The 17,702-nt window shown below is 41.9% G+C and overlaps 1 protein-coding gene across 1 annotated transcript in view; it reads left to right on the top strand.

Annotated features, from left to right (window-relative positions):
* Positions 1–4,869: 4,869 nt before the first annotated feature.
* Positions 4,870–17,702, top strand: part of GAB2 (GRB2 associated binding protein 2) — a 157,482-nt gene continuing 144,649 nt past the window's right edge. Inside the window, exon 1 of the mRNA XM_080911813.1 lies at positions 4,870–5,024. Within this exon, the coding sequence (XP_080767939.1) occupies positions 4,947–5,024 (78 nt within the window). The 5' untranslated portion in view covers positions 4,870–4,946. The remainder of the gene's footprint in view (positions 5,025–17,702) is intronic.

The following is a 17,702-nucleotide window of genomic DNA, read 5'->3' as shown; positions in this document are numbered from 1 at the left end:
CTCCTCCCTCCCAGAGAGCCAGTTTTTAAAGCGTTGGCCAGTCATCTTGGTGGCCTGGGAAGAAATACAAAATGAGGTCAGGGGATTGCCGGGGCCCTTCTGATCTACAAAACAAAAAGTGTAGAACCACAACCTGCAGACTCACATAGTATGTAATGCAACTTGTGCAGGGGAAGTGCTGTTTCTTTTGGTGGGTGGGCTTGCCATTGGCCAGGCAAGCCTAGCATTTCTTCATAGCTTAGGCCTCCAACCCACTGTGATCTTCCTCTCCTTTATTTCTTGAGTGCTGGATTACAAGCATCATGAACCATCATGCCCAGAAGAGCAATCTGTTCATGCTCAATGAAAGCACTTTGAATCAGGGGGTGTGATTTCTCCTACCTTCCTAGTTGTGTGGGTAGAGAAGTTTAGTACTAGAACTGAAGTGCTGTCAATAAAGCTAGGTGTCAGGATAACGAGAAAGATTCAATGCTTACTCCCCAAGAGGAAGAAAACCGGATTTGGAAACCAAAGGTTAACAGATTTAGCACTCTGGAGCCTGAGGATATAAATGAAAAGGTCAGAGGAACCATGGATTTTGAAACTCCCCAAGAGTGACAGCTGTTAATTAGGCCAGCTCTATAGCCCTAAACTACACTCTAAGCTATACAGCCATCTTCAAGGGTCAGGATTCCCTGCATCTGCTCATCCTGTCCATGTAGGACAGTGGCTGTGGTAGGACCACTTCTCTGGGGTTCTGGATGTTCCCAGTAGTTCCCAGTCCTACATGGCATCCCTTTAAACGAAATGACCATGTATTCCTTTATCTGACCTCAAAAATTAAGATCTATTCCTGCCCTCAAGGAACGAATAACTGATGAAGTATCTGCAGTAAAGACTGTGTTGAGTGCTAGGGAAGGAGATCCTGGTGTGTATTCAATTGAACTCCGTCTCCGTGAGCAGGTAAGGAGCTGGTCCTTGTTTGTAGAGCTCAGTATTTTTTAGGAGAATGTGGTAAGTGGGTTTGCAGCAGCATCTGTGTAACAGTGATGTTGCTTTGCCCACCACAGCAAAAGATAATCTATAGAAACACTAATATGCCCCCTCCTTTCAGCTATCACACCATTAAAACAATGGAATGAACACACACTCAATTTCTCCAGTTTTCATGCTGAAAGAAGAATGTGCTAACCTTCCTTCAGCCCTGTGCTGAAGGGACTTGCTTTTTATGAAGGGAGCCCATGCAGTTCTAATAGGGGGGCAACTTCCAAGATAAACTGGAGCTAAGGCAAAGGTTGATCAGTGATTGACCGGACCACACCTGGACCAGAATTGCTTAGTTACTTATGTCTCTTGCCCTCTGTTTAAACCTAAGCCTCAGGTCAGTGTTGTTTGTTTTGTTTTCTATTTTTTTGAGACAAGAACTCACTACATAGCTCTGGCTGTCCGAGAATGCACCATGTAGACCAGGCTGGCTTTGAACTCACAGAGACCAGCCTTCTTTTGTCTCCAAGAGTGCTAGGATTAAAGTCATGCACCACCATGCCTGGCTAGTTCTGGCTATTGACAAAAGTGAAATTGGAAAACTGAACTAGCTTAATCCTTTTCAAAGAAGTTTATTTAACAATCCATAGAGAAGAAACCAAATTAAATCTTAATTGCACCCTAAGCCCTCCATCCTCAGCCTTGGGTATGTCAGATGGTAATTTAATAAAGGTAATAAAGTTGGTTCAAAGCAACCAGGAGGCACACAACATCCCCCCCAGAGATGAATGTCCTGAAAGTCACCAGCCGAGATGGATCATCTGCTCACACTGACTTTTTCACAGGGGCACTCAGCTCTGAGATTAACCTGTTATCTGAATTGAAGGGGAGAAAAGGCAGAAGGGCTAGGACACCAACATTCAACCCCTAGCAAGCCAATCACTGACGTCCAGCCTTGTGGGGATGGTCATTAATTACTCCAGCCTGGTGTGCAGTTGAGGACAGCTCTTCCTAGCTCTCAGCCCATTCCTGGGATCCCTCCACCAGCCATGCACCTGCTCCTGACCACAAACCCTCAGCTTTGAGACAGGCACGCATGCAGGCTGCCACCCATAACACCCAAAGCCACACTGCACCCTTTAGAGCCCAGGCTTTGTGGAGGAGATGGCAACAAGGCATAGGTGGTGTCTGCCCACCCCCAACACACAGGCACGCACACACAACCTGTGCGTGTCTTTACTCTTTGCATGGCAACCTCCCCTAAAATGTTCATTTCCTGGAAACTTAATGGGAATATAGGATTAATGTCCCAAAGAACTCTTGGGGCTGGCTATTAATTCCCCTTAAGAAATACCAGTGGTCTTTAATCAAAATCGCCTAAATTACAATCAGTGAAGCATGTCCTTGCAGGGCTTAGGGGTCGGTGCCACTCCAACTATTTCCAATAGATGGCGCCCATCTTCATATAAATAAATCATTCACTTAATTTGTTTTCCTTTTTTTTTTCCAGGGAGATGGGGGGCAGGGGACACAACAGCAAGTGGAGAGGACGTAGTGAAGGTCCAGACAGGAACATTCTGTCCAAGGGCTGTTTCCAGGCCTAACACACTTTTGAGACTTTGAGGACAGAGCCAGGGAGCCCAACAACAATCACGCTTCCTGTGTGCAGCTAGCTCATCCGGGCAACCATTGATGCGGACAGACAGTAAAGTCTGGGCAGGAGAGCAAGGGCACTAAGTGTAGCCCCTGCCTAAGTTTTGGAGAAGGATCTGGAAGTTCAGAAACTTACCAAAGCCCATGCTCTGTAACTTGTATTTCAAGACCCTTTATGTCTCTGATCACAAAACACCAGGCTGCCAATTTCACATGGACTTAAAAACAACCTGGTCTTTGCTAACCTACCCAGTGTAATAGTTGATACATCTCCCAGCCTGTGTCATAAATCTCATAGTTCTCAGATTAGTTTTCCCATCCTCCTAGTAAAGGGTAGAGCATATTTCTGCTTGACTTCCATCACAAACCCTAGAGGCAGCCAATCTTTGCAGATTTCTCAGGCTGCAATCCTGGAGACTTGGCACCAGGGCTCAAATGTGAATGGAATCAGGGTTGCTTTATTTTGACTGGGAGTCGCTGCCTCCTGGTTGACTTGGCAGACTAAGTATTTTGATATTTATGTCTCACAAAGGGTTGAAGGTCCTGGGAGCCAGAGGTTTAAAATGGTCATAATTCTAGTGGTGGCTTAAGAATCCCTAAATTTAAAAAAAGGGTGATTATGGTCCTAGATACAGCCTAAGCATTCTAGCTTCCATCGGGCTACTCTGGCTACTCAAAGGTCAGTGGAATAGGAGGGCAAAGGTCTCTGCATCTCCCAGGGTGCCTATGAAAGCTAAGCACGGGGTAGGAATCAGCTTTTACAATGGAAATGGCTAAAGAATCCCCAATCCAACCAAAATCTGTGGAACTACAGGATGTCCAACCATCTAAAATAACTAGCTTTGCTGCACCCAAAGACCAAAGTACCCAGAAACAAAGGTTATGCTGAGGCATTGCAAGATGCTCCCTCTACAGTTCATGCATCAACCACACCATTCCCAGTGCATAAAGTGGGTTTACTAAGCAGCTTCCCAGAGAAACTAGAGGGAACCTGCCTTTTAATGCTGTTTGGAAAGGCGCTTTGTGAGTTTAAAAAAAAAACAAAAAAAAAACCTCTTACCAAAGGTTTTGGTTTTCTTTTTCCTCCACCTTCCCCCTGGAGCCCTTGTGTTAGGTGTATGCTTCCTGGTCCTTTATCTCAACCCTCTCAACACCAAGCAGTGAGAAAGAGAGCTCTGTAGTCAATTTATATAGGAGAGATCTCATAGGAGTCAGTGAGTGGAAACTGGAAATTTTCATCACAATTTCTTGTCCTTCTATACCTCCTTGTTTTCTAATTCACTGTGTTCTGCAAAACTTAAATTTTCCTTTTACTGGATTCGTTTATTCCAGAGGCAATGTGGGAGAGCGCCAGCTGGATTTTGTTTCTCGGCCATAAGGTCCAGTCCCCCACCCCCACTTTGATCTACAGACATTACAGCAGTCCATCATTCTGAAAAGGCAGGTGAGAGGATCGCCTCCCCTCCTCCCAGAACACCTGGATTAGAAAGGACTGCATTGTGTCAGCTGTGGGACTTCAGGCTATCTGTAAAATGGGCATAATTACTGCCTACCCGGTTTGTAGAGTTGTGGAGCTAATCACTGTAAAAGTCGAATGCAAAAGCTCCCAGCACACAGTAGGTCTGTTTGTTGCTTCTCTGGTCTAGAGATGTGAGAGTTAACTTACAGTGAATCAGGACGCTCATTTCAGCCAGAATCGGACTCACTGAAACCTGAAACTGTGGGAATGGACAGGAAACTGGAGCAGCCCTTGGATCTCTTTCCTACTCTTTCTTACACGACCCTGAGGAGGTGGAGGGAGGGGGCGGGGATGAGAACAGGCCGGGCGTTGGATCTAGGGTGGGCAGCCTCTAGCCTTCCCTCACCCTAGCACCAGCACCACCCAGAGGTCTTCCCGACCCTGCCTGCAGCTCCGAGCTTAGAGGGGGAAAACAAAAAACAAAACAAAAAAACATAAAAAACCACCACCACCACCAAGATCCTGAGGGCGCACTGGATGGCGGCAGCTCTCCTCGCCTCACGGCCTCTTTGCCCGTGGGGTCCGAAGCCGGCTGCCCTCAGGGACCGCGCGGGGCTGTGGGCTGGGCGAGCGCCCGCCCGCTGAGGCGCCCTGGTGGGGCTGTGTGCGCGCGCGCGCGCGCGGCCGGAGGGCGGGGGGGGGGAGTCGAGCGCGCGCAGGCAGCCGGGCCCGCGCGCCTCGCCGCCTCGTCCTCGCCCGGGGCTGCCCGGCCCCTCCCCTCCCCCGCGAGCTGCGCACCGGCAGCCGGCTGACCCAGCAGCCCGCGCCCTTGTCCGCGCGAGCCGGCGGCGGGCTCCAGTCAGCCGGCGACATGAGCGGCGGCGGCGACGACGTGGTGTGTACCGGCTGGCTGAGGAAATCGCCTCCCGAGAAGAAGTTGAGGCGCTATGTGAGTGAGGCGAGCGGGCGCGGCCCGGCGGGCGGGCGGCCGGGGGCTGTCCCGCGGCCTCTGAGGTGGGGGCGCTGAGAGAGGCCGGGCGCGGCGAGCCACGGCCCCGCGGCCCTGAGGGCGAGAGCGGCGGGCCGCGAGTGGGGCGCCTCACACCTGTCACAGGTGCGCCGCCGAGGGGCGGGGCGCAGGTCGGGGCTGCGGGCGAGCCGCCTGCCTCCCCGGGAACTCCTCGAGGTGCCGAAGTTTGTAGCGACCGTTCCGGCCATCCGGAGAGCAAGCGCCCGGGGCTGGAGGGGCCGAGTCGCCCCGAGCGGAAGGGGAGGCTGAGGGGCCGCGCGGCCCCGGGCCCACAAAGGGCGAGGCGCCGCGCCCCTCTCCGGGTCCCTTTCTCTGTCCGCCCCTCCCCGGTGGCTGCCGGCTTCCTTCCAGTCCGCGGCCACTGCATCACGGGCAGCGTCAGCGGCATGTGCAGCGCTTGTATTAAGTGACTCATTTGTTTGTCCCCCTTCTTTCCCATTATTCCGAATGTCTCTCACATACCCCCGCAACACACACACACACACACACACACACACACACACACACACACACACACCGTGGTCCTCCGCCCCATGGGGTGACAATGCAGTTTGGTCCTCTATAACTGGCCAGAGTTTTGTGTCGTGCAGCCCCTTGGTGTCTGGGGTCTGAAGACATGATTCTGAATTGCTAGGTGGTGCTAGCTGACTGTGTTTACTGAAATTGGTGGGACGGGCTGTCCCCTTTTAGGTGAGAAACTGGAAATTGGGGTCGGGGGTAACCCCGTGTGTAGCGAGGTCAGAGAACAAAATGGTGCCAGGATCGGAGACTGGGGTAGTCTGAGGAGTTTAGAAATGGAAAGTCGGCTAAAGGAGTGCAGGTTCTCCCATCTTCTCACTCTTCGCCTGCCAAGAAACGTCCTTGTTGTGCTGACTGGGAGTGCTGGACTCTGAGAAAGCACTCCCACAGCCTGGAAGTGAGCGGTTGCTTCCAGCTGCAGTGCATCAAGGGAGCTTCCAACAGACCCTGCCCTCTGTCAGCTGCACTAGTGGCTGGCCATAGGGGACAGAAGCTTACCAGAGTTTCCTGTCTCTGCTCCCCAGATCAGAATCAAGGGACTTCTGGCCTCTGGACTGAGGAAGTGACATTCTGTTTTTCAAAGGAAGTGTTGTTGTGGGGGAGTGCAAGTGTGTCAATGAAACCAGGCTCTGACTTAGGTCACTTGCTGGGGGTGGGGGGAGCAGGGAATCTAAGGATTTAGTGCATGGTTTTTGAAAGTGAACAGAGATTTGGCATACAGTAATATAGTAGGGGGTGTTTAAGCTTTAAAACTCATTAAAGCTCATTTGAGGGATTTCGATGTGAGTAAATATTTTAATTACTAAGAGCTTTTTGTTTTGTTCTGTTCTGTTGCCTGTTGCTGTAGCCTATGCTTGTACTGCCAGCACTTACATTTGGGAAGCAAGAGAAAGGAGGATCAGAGGTTCAAAGCCAGCCTAGTTCTCTTTTTAAGCCAGCTTAAGCTACATGGAGACCCTGTTTGCATACTGAACAACACACACACACACACACACACACACACACACACACAAATCATGCCACAATTTCAAGATTGCTTAATGGGTAAAAGCGGTGCCCTCAAGCCTGTCGACTTTGATCCCCTGGAACCTATAGAAAGATGGAAGAGTTCTAACCTACACACCCATGTTGTATGTACTCACAGTCTCTCTCACATACACATAATAGTTAAGAAAATTTGGGGGGGGGGAGTTTTGTTGGGGTTGTTCATGCCTACAGGCAAGAACATGCATCCAGCATCTGGAAGATGGAGGCAGGAGTATCTAGAGTTCAAGATCATCCTTGACTGCTTAATGAGCTCAAGGCCAACCCAGGCTGCATGACCAGCCACTGAAATAGCGTCCAGTTTTTAAAAATAAAATAATTTCAGATCAGAAAGGAATGTAGCATAGTTGGTAGAATGCTTGCTTAGCATACAAGATGTCCTGGTTTTTATCCAAGTACATCATAAACATTGCTGGGTGGCACAAGCCTGTAATCCCAGCATTCCAAGGCGGAGGAGAAGGAGGATTAGAAGTTCAGGTCATCCTTGAATTTGAGAAAATAAAAATAATAGGACTTTAAAGATCTTTGGAACTTTGTTTTTGAAATATCTTGTAGAAAAGTTGCTACTGTTGCTACTTTGACTCATGACTGCATCAACCCTTACCATGAAGATTCTCTTTATGACCTAGCATTGGGTATTTTTTAGAACAACTAGCTGTTTGGAGGCTTGTGTCAAACACAGATTTTACTCATTTAAACTCCTTAGCAGTCTTGGGTCCTCTGGTGACCTCAGCCTCCCTCTCACACACATTCCCTTTGGCTCCAGCCCTAAGGCATCTGACACATCATGCAACAGCTTGACTGGAAGCCTCTCCTGCTGTAGAGAGAAGTTAAGCCCTCCTACTTGAAACAGCCAACTGAAATAACTTAAGCTTCCTTCTCTATCCTCCTTCTATATCCACTACACTCTGGAGGAAAGAGTTGGTTTTTACATACACACACACACACACACACACATACACACACACACACACACACACACACACACACACACACGTGCGAGCCAGGGATTGAACTTCAGTCCTGCGGTTTCTGTACAAAAGGTCTATCACTGAATCTCAAACCTTTAGATTTACATATTACTTTGAAAATCTCTGCCAACTGTTTTAAGTTAGGTCCCTGCCTTTGGTTTCTTAGAAGCCAAAATTAATTAAACTCAAACTTAGTGGTATTTCCCAGTCTGATAGCTACATACAGAACCCCTAAATTGCTGTTGTAACTGGTATACATAATAGTCATGTGGTATTGTAGATTGACATTTCTTTATTGTAAGGATGCATCAAGCATCAGAAATAAGGGGGAAAGTAGCTTATTAAATACAATATAGTTAAAGGCTATTTTGAAAACGCAACTCTTTAATTTGTGGGGAAAGGTAGGTAGATAATAGGGGAAAATCCAACTTGGGAGAAGCTGTGTTGTCAGGGCAGTGTTGTTTTATTTTGTAATAAGGTTTCACTCATAGTCCAGCTTGCCTAGAACTCACTGTGTAGCCCACACTAGCCTGCAATTTGAGGTAATCTCCTGATTCTGCCTCCCAAGTGCTGGTATTGAAGGCCTATGCCACCACATCCAGCAACTGAGTTTTGTTTTTAGGAATTTTTTCCTCATTGGGTTTTCTAATTGATTAGACATATAAAATAACAAATGATCTAGAGGGAATTTGTTGTGTGTCCTAAAGACATTGGGTGGGAAAGAGAAGGAATATATTGAGTATTACTCTTTATGTATCATGTGGTTGTGCTGAGAGGTTGACAAAAGAAACAGCCTCATGTGTGTCCATACATACATGTGAGTCCATACATGCATGATATCACACAAATACATGTATTTAAATATTAAGCAGGATTTTGTGGAGGAAAACAAGATACAATGCATTATAGTTCATTATAATTTCAGTGTTAAGGATTTGAGAGGAAAAAAGATTGGTTGCAGCACTGCCCCCTGGTGGTTTATATGAAGAAAGTTGTATTGGTTCTAATGAACAGCTGCAGGAAGCAAACAGTAAACTGTTTCTTTATTATCTTTGTTAAATGTGTGTTGCAGGCTTTGGATTAGTTAACTGACTCGTCCCTTCACTGTTTGCTGATGACCTTCCTTTCTGTCATAAAGAAAATTGATCGGGGTATAGCTATCTGCACAAATCCCAGTCAGTTTTCCAAATTTACTCAGTGTTTCTGATCCTCTTCCTTTTCCCTCTTCTCGAAGTAGATAAGGCGCTGCATGGTCAGAGCTAACCCTACTGCCTGTACTTGGGCTTCTATTCTCTCCACCTGCTCAGAAAATTCTTTCCAGTTTTGGAAATTTTTAAAACTTAGTTCTTTGAGAATTTTATACAATGTACTTTGATCATATTCACTCTTTCCCCATCTCTTCCCAGATGCAGCCCTTTCCCTACCCACTCAACTTTCTGTCCTATTCTCCCCCAAACCCATCAAACCTAACTTATGTTACCCATATAATCTTGGGTGTGTGGCCTGACACTGCAACATGTTCAACCCACCAAGGGCCAGGATTAAAGGGTGCCACCCTGCCCCCCTTACTGATATTTTTAAAGGACTAGATGTTCACTTCACTGATTTTTATCTGTTGCTTTTCAGTTTACAGTTTAATTGGTTTCCTGTTCTTTATGGTAACCTTTTCTAGTAGCATTAGATTTACAATATATTTCTAAGTTTCTTTTTTAATGTGGGAGCTTAAATTACTGATTTGAGACTTTTCCTCTAATATTAATATATCATTTAGTGCTATAAATTCCCTCTGATGATTGTATTAGTTTATTGTAAAATTTTACTAAGTTGTATTTTCATTTATTTCCATGTATTTTTAACTTCTTTTGAAACTTTCTTTGATTATTTAGAGGTATGTTGTTTAGTTTCCAAATGTTTAAAGATTTTTTTGTTATTTCTCTGTTCCCAATTTTTTGGTTGGCTCCACTGTGGGAATAAAATACATTCTGTATAATAAAAATTATTTTAAGTTTGCTGAGATTTATGACCCAAAATATGATTCTTCCTTCATGTTCCTTGGGTACTTGAAATGATATTTATTCTGCTATCATTTGTAGAAAGTACTCTATAAATGCCAATTAGACAAGGCATGGGGGTCAATGTTCGTAATCCTAGCACTTTGAGTTGATAAAGTGGGAGCATTATGAGCTTGGGTTGACTATATAGCAAGGGACTTTCTCCAAAGAAAAAAATCACTTTAACTGAGGACATTCTCCTGAGCTTCACTTGTATAATTGTTTTGCATGCATGTGTGTTCTAGTGCTTGTGAATACCATTAGTGGACACTGGAGCTCCTAGAACTGGAGTTAGTTCTAGATGGTTGTAAATCACCATGAGAACTGGAGCTGAACCTAGGTCCTCTGAAAGAATAGCAGGCTCTTAACCTGCCAAGCCATCGCTCTGGCCCTCTGAGTTTTATTATATTTTATTTTAGAGATTAGGAGCTCATGCAGCCCATGATAGTCTTGAGTGTATTGTGTAGTCCATGTTGCTCTTGAATCTCCTAATCTTGTTGTCACCAATATTATTATATGGAAACCAAGACAATCTGGTAACATCAGAATCCAGCTCTCCCACCACAGCAAGCAGTGGATTGCCAAAGACTCCAGAAAAAGAAGACTCAGACTTGAAATTATACCTCACAATAATGATGGAGATATTCAAGAAAAGCGTAAATAACTCCTTTACACAAGCACGGGAGGACACACATAAGCAAATAGAAGCTTTTAAAGAGGAAACACAAAAATCACTCAAAGAACTACAGGAAAACACAACCAAACAGATGAAGGAATTGAAAATGGAAATAGAAACATTAAAGAAAACACAAAAAGAGACAACCCTGGAGATGGAAAACCTAAAAAAGAAATCAGGAGTCACAGATGCAAGCATTACCAACAGACTTTAAGAGATGGAAGAGAGAATCTCAGGGGCCGAAGACAACATAGAAAATATAGATAAAACAGTCAGAGAAGATGCAAAAACTAAAAAGCTCCTAACCCAAAACATACAGGAGATCCAGGACACAATGAGAAGACCAAACCTAAGGATAATAGGAATAGAAGAAGGCGAAGAATATCAACTAAAAGGCACAGTAAATATTAGCAACAAAATCGTAGAAGAAAACTTCCCTACCCTTAAGAATGAGATGACCATGAGGACAAAACAAGCCTACAGAACCCCAAATAGATTGGACCAGAAAAGAAACTCTTCCCTACACATACTAATCAAAACAACAAGTATTCAAAACAAAGAAAGAATACTAAAATCAGTAAGGGAAAAAGGACATGTAACATATAAAGGCAGACCAATCAGAATTACACCTGACTTCTCAACAGAAACTATGAAAGCTAGAAGATCCTGAACAGACATCATACAGACACTAAGAGAACACAAATGTCAGCCCAGGTTACTATATCCAGCAAAACTCTCAATCACCGTAGATGGAGAGACAAAGATATTCCAAGACAAAACTAAATTTATACAATATCTGAACACAAATCCAGCCCTACAAAAAATAATTGATGGAAAACCCAATACAAGGAGGGAAACTACATCCTAGAAAAAGCAAGAAAATAACTAAGCAAGAAATCCAAAAGAAGAAAGACACACAGACATAATTCTAGCTCTAAAAGCAAAAATAACAGGAAACAGCAATCAGTATTCCTTAATATCAGTTAACATAAATGGACTCAATTCCCCAATAAAGAGATATAGACTATCAGACTAGATAGATAAACAGAATCCAGCATTTTTCTGCATATAGGAAACTCATCTCAGAGACAAAGACAGACACTATCTCAGAGTAAAAGACTGGGGAAAATCCTTCCAAGTAAATGGCCCCAAGAAACAAGCTGGAGTAGCCATTCTAATATCGAATAAAGTAGATTTTTCAACCAAAAGTTATCAAAAAAGATAAGGAAGGACACTTTTTACTCATTACAGGGAAAATTTATCAGGATAAATTCTCAATCCTTAACATATATGCTCCAAATACAAGAGCACCCATATTCATAAAAGAAACCCTACTACAGCTCAAAACATACATTTCACCACACACAATAATAGTGGGAGACTTCAACACCCCACTCTCATCAATGGACAGATCATGGAAACAGAAACTGAACAGAGATGCAGTGAAACTAGCAGAGGTTATGAACCAATTGGAACATTTCATCCTATAACAAAAGAATACACCTTCTTCTCAGCACCTAACAGAACCTTTTCCAAAATTGACCATATAGTCGGTCACAAAACAAGCCTCAATAGATATAAGAAGATTGAAATATTCCCATGCATCCTATCAGATCACCATGGACTAAGGCTGGTCTTTAATAACAACAAAGACAACAAAAAGCCCATATACACATGGAAACTAAATAATGCTCTACTCAGTGATAGCATGGTCAAAGAAGAAATAAAGAAAGAAATTAAAGATTTTCTAGAATTTAATGAAAATGAAAACACTACATACCTAAACCTATGGGATGGAACGAAAGCAGTACTAAGATGAAAACTCATAGCTCTGAGTGCCTCCAAAAAGAAACTGGAGAGAGCATACACTAGCAACTTGACAGCACAGTTGAAAGTTCTAAAACAAAAAGAAGCAGATACACCCAAGAGGAGTAGACAGTAAGAAATAATGAAACTCAGAGCAGAAATTGATCAAATAGAAACAAAAAGAACCATTCAAAGAATCAACAAAACCAAGAGCTGGTTCTTTGAGAAAATTAACAACATTGATAAACCCTTAGCCAAACTACAGGACAAAGAGAAAGTGTCCAAATTAACAAAATCAGAAATGAAAGTGGAGATATAACAACTGAAACTGAGGAAATTGAAGAAATCATAAGATCCTACTACAAAAGCCTATACTCAACAAAACTGGAAAATCTGGAGGAAATGGTTAAATTCCTGGACAGATACCAGATACCAAAGTTAAACCAGAACCAGATAAACCATCTAAATAATCCCATAACACCAAAAGAAATAGAAGCAGTCATCAAAAGCCTCCCAACCAAAAAAAGCCTAGGACCAGATGGGTTCAGTGCAGAATTCTATCAGACATTTATTGACAGCCTAACACTAATACTCTCAAAACTATTCCACAAAATAGAGTCAGATGGAACACTACCCAATTAATTCTTTGAAGCTACCATAACTCTCATTCCTAATCCACACAAAGACCCTACAAGAGAACTTCAGACCAATCTCATTTATAAATATTGATGTAAAAATACTCAACAAAATTCTTGCAAACCAAATCCAAGAACACATCAAAATGATCATTCACCATGATCAAGTAGGCTTCATCCCTGGGATGCAGGGATGGTTTAGTCTATATGGAAATTCATCAACGTAATCCACCATATAAACAAACTCTAAGAAAAAAAAAAACCACATGGTCATCTCACTAGATGCTGAGAAAGCATTTGACAAAATTGAACACCCCTTCATGTTAAAAGTCTTGGAAAGAACAGGAATCCAAAGCCCATACCTAACCATAATAAAAGAATATACAGCAAACCAATAGCCAACATCAAACTTAATGGTGAGAAACTTGAAGCAATCCCACAAAAATCAGGGACTAGACAAGGCTGCCCACTCTCCCCCTATCTATTTAACATAGTATTATAAGTCCTGGCTGGATCAATTAGACAGCAAAAAGTAATCAAAGGGATATAAAAGGTAGAAGTAAAAATATCACTATTTGGGGATGATATGATAGTATACTTAAGTGACCACAAAAAGTCCACCAGAGAACTTTTACAGCTGATAAACAAGTTCAGCAAAGTGGCTGGATATAAAATTAACTCAAACAAATCATCAGTAGCCTTCCTCTACTCAAAGGACAAACATGCTGAGAAAGAAATTAGCAGAAAGATACCATTCACAATAGTCACGAACAATATGAAATACCTTGGTGTGACTGTAACTAAGCAAGTGAAGGACCTGTATGACAAGAACTTCAAATCTCTGAAGAAGGAAATTGAAGAAGATCTTAGAAGATGGAAAGATCTCCCATGCTCATGGATTGGAAGGATCAACATTGTAAAAAATGCCCATGTTACCAAAAGCAATCTATAGATTCAATGCAATTCCCATCAAAATTCCAACTCAATTTTTCATAGAGTTGGAAAGAGAAATTTGCAAATTCATCTGGAATAACAAAAAACCTAGAATATCGAAATATATTCTCAACAACAAGAAAACATCTGTGGGAATCACCATCAAGCTATATTACTAAGGCAATTGTGTTAAAAACCACATGGTACTGGTACAGAGATAGTCAGGTCAATCAATGGAACAGAATAGAAGATACAGAAATGAAGTCTCACACATATGGTCACTTGATTTTTGACAAAGGAGCTGAAAACATTCAATGGAATAAGGACAGCCTCTTCAACAAATGGTTTTGGCTCAACTGGCAGTCAGCATGCAGAAGAATGAAAATAGACCCTTTCTTATCTCCTTGTACAAAGCTCAAGTACAAGTGGATCAAAGATCTCCACATTAAACCAGGTACACTGAAACTATTAGAAGAGAAAGTGGGGAAAGCCTTAGAACACATAGGTACAGGGGAAATTTTCCTGAACAGAACACCAATGGCTTGTGCTCTAAGACTAAGGATCGAGAAATGGGACTTAATGAGATTGCAAAGTTTCTGTAAGGCTAAGGACACTGTCAAGAAAACAAAATGGCAGCCAACAGATTGGGGAAAGATCTTTAACAATCCCACATCTGATAGAGGTCTAATATCCAATATATACAAAGAACTCAAGAAGTTAGACTCCAGAGAATCAAACAACCCTATTTAAAAATGGGGTACAGAGCTAAACAAAGAATTTTCAATTGAGAAATATCGAATGGCTGAGAAGCATCTAAGGAAGTGCTCGACATCCCTAGTCATCATCGAAATGCAAATCAAAACAACCCTGAGATTCTACCTCACACCAGTCAGAATGGCTAAGATCAAAAAATTCAGATGACAGCAGATGCTGGTGAGGATGTGGAGAAAGAGAAACACTCCTCCATTGTTGGTACAGTTGTAAGCTGGTACAACCACTCTGGAAATCAGTCTGGCGGTTCCTCAGAAAATTGGACGTAGTACTTCCTGAAGACCCAGTTATTCTACTTCTGGGCATATACCCCAAAGGTGCTCCAATATACAATAAGGACATATGCTCCACTCTGTTCGTAGTAGCCTTATTTATAATAGCCAGAACCTGGAAAGAACCCAGATGTTCTTCAGTAGATGAATGGATACAATGGAGTACTACTCAGCTATTAGAAACAATGACTTTATGAAATTCCTAGGAAAATGAATGTACCTAGAGAATATCATCCTGAGTGAGGTAACCCAATCACAAAAAAAAAACAAACATAATATGCAGTCACTGATAATTGGATACTAGCCCCAGAAAGCTCTGAATACCCAAGAAACAACTCACAGATCATATGAAGCACAAAAAAAGAAAGGCCAAAAAGTAGAAGCATTAATCCTTCACAGAGAAAACAACAACAACAACAAGTGTTTAGCACCCACTCAGAGTGGGGTACACCTAGACCTTAAATCATTAATAACTCAAGAGCTAAGAAGATAGCCTTGTGGCAATTTTTGGTATTTAAAAAGCATTATGTTTAATCTTTCACCCCAAGAAAACTTTGACTATTTCCATGTTACATTTTATTTTACATGTACTTTATGCTTAGTCACTAGTAAGATTTCAATGCATACTATCAAACCTTTAAAAAATCAAGTATTGACAAAAATATATTCATATAGTTTTATGCCAAAATGCTTTTTAAAGTCTGTACATGCATCTCTCTCTTTTTTTAAAAATAAATTTGTAAGAAAAAAAATATCACTATGTATTGTTAACTGTCCCTAAACTCAGAAAGCCATCTGCTCCTGCCTCCTGAGTACTGGGATTAAAGGTATGTGACATTATACCCTGCTGTAATTTTTTCCAGTTCTTTTGAGATAGGGTCTCACTGTGTAGCCTTGCCTGATCTGGAACTTACTATATAGACCGAGCTGGTCTTGAATTCACAGGGATCCATGGATCTGCCTTTTTCTCCTGAGTGTTGGGATTAAAGTTGTACAGTACTATACTCAGCTACAAAAATATTTTTAAATATAAACATTGATTTAGTTTTATCTTAAGTGAGGGATCGGACTTAGGATATGTGTTGTTCAAATCACTTTGCCTACCTTCTGACTAAAATCATTTATACATAGGGAAAAAATGGAGATACAAATGTCATGGTGTTCTGGAAATGAATCCTTTTATGAGACGACCTAAGGTGGCTGTTTAAATTGGACTTGACTAATAGAAAGCACTGTTTTTAGCTTGCTATTGTAGACACTAATGTGTAAGATGTTTTACCACTGGTTTTTAAAACAAGGAGAAAGGTACTAAGTATTTCCTCATTTGTATGAACGTCTGTCTAAAAGTTTTCCATTAACTAGAGTTGTGGTTGTTGAGATTCATGCCATAGAGTACTGTTTTTTTTTGTCACTGTGTATGGTGTAAGTGTTGTTAATGTACAATGTACATCTAAAGACGCTTACTTTAAACTGTTGAATTTGTGTAATGAAAAGTACAAAAGGATTTAGACCATCCTGAAAACAACAAAGTAAGTATTTGTTAAGAAATACCTAAAACACCTATTTTTACGTGAAAGTAACAACATTGGGTTGACATTGTGAGGGAGAAAAGTATTATAATTGGAAGTTTCACTAAACAGTGAAACTTATAGTGGTGACTGTAAGGCTTTGTAAAGGAGAGATGGTTAAACTCCAAAGTTTTAGTTTTCTTTCCCCTTTGTGTTCAGGCTGATCTCAAACTCTTGCTCTCAAGGTGGTCATTTTTATGACTGAATAATGTTCTATTAGATATCAATCTGTATATCATGTTTACTTTATGCATTCTTATCAGTTGATGAGCTTTGGGTTGTTTTCTTTCCTTGCCTATTATGAATAATGCTACATCTGTCATATTAGTTTTTGGATGGATATATGTTCAGTTCTTTTGCCTATATGCCTAAAGTAGAGTTTCTAGGTTATATGGTATGTTTAACTCTATGAAATCAGAGTTTTTTACAGAGTTGATTCTTTTGGAGGTTCTTATTATTCATAAACACAAATAAGTATTTTTTATCCTAAAACCTTCAGAGAATTTATTAGAGTTGGGGCAACAACTTTTCAGTGCTGTGAGCATTTAGGGAAATAGACTTTATTGTGGCTAAGTCTAAAGAGGCTTATAATTACAGTTAACTTTGAAAAGAAAAATCAATGACTTTCTATGCATAGTGACTTTGTATAGAAGACTCTGCAATACACACAGACTTATATAGTTGGTATGTTCTGGAAAGACCATTATGTATAAATCTTCCCTTTTGAGGATCCAGAGAAACTTCATTTTGGAAAACTGGGCCAGCAGAAGAGTGCTAATAAAATACTGAGTCTTACTACAGTCAACATGCCTCTCACTGGATATGTAAATTCTACAGTCCTTGGCCTTCTGGAGCCTAGACTAGAATCAATTATGGTTACCAAACAGGAAGCCACTGAGAAAGTGCTATAATGTTGACATAAGAACCACAAGAGTTAATGAATAGATTTATCAGTGGGTTTGATAGATGTAATGGGAACTAGATCTAGAAGGACCAGTAAAAGTTGAACTAGCAAAAGGGAGGGAAGAACTTGACAAGAGAATGTGTCCTGTAAAACTGGTTGCAGCATGCTGAATGAGAGGGATGAAGCTGACACATGGAGGAAAAGTGGGATCACAAGCTAAATATTAGGTGTTTGGGGACTGTGTGCACAAAAATACATTGAAGACTTTTGAATGGTAAATTAATGTGCTTAATGTAGTCATGTGTGTTCAGACATGTTTCTTTAGTCTTTTAGTAGCATACTGAAACAGGGAAAGGAAGAGGAATGAAAAATAAGTTTATAGGGATATTAGATGAGAAGCTTGCTCAACAATCTGTCAATATTAGTCAAGGTGGGAGAATATGTCTT

This window comes from Micromys minutus, assembly GCF_963924665.1.
Source record: "Micromys minutus genome assembly, chromosome: 2".
NCBI classification, from domain to species: Eukaryota; Metazoa; Chordata; class Mammalia; order Rodentia; family Muridae; genus Micromys; species Micromys minutus.
Note: the sequence above shows the minus strand (reverse complement) of the source record. Positions and strands in the feature narration are given on the sequence as shown.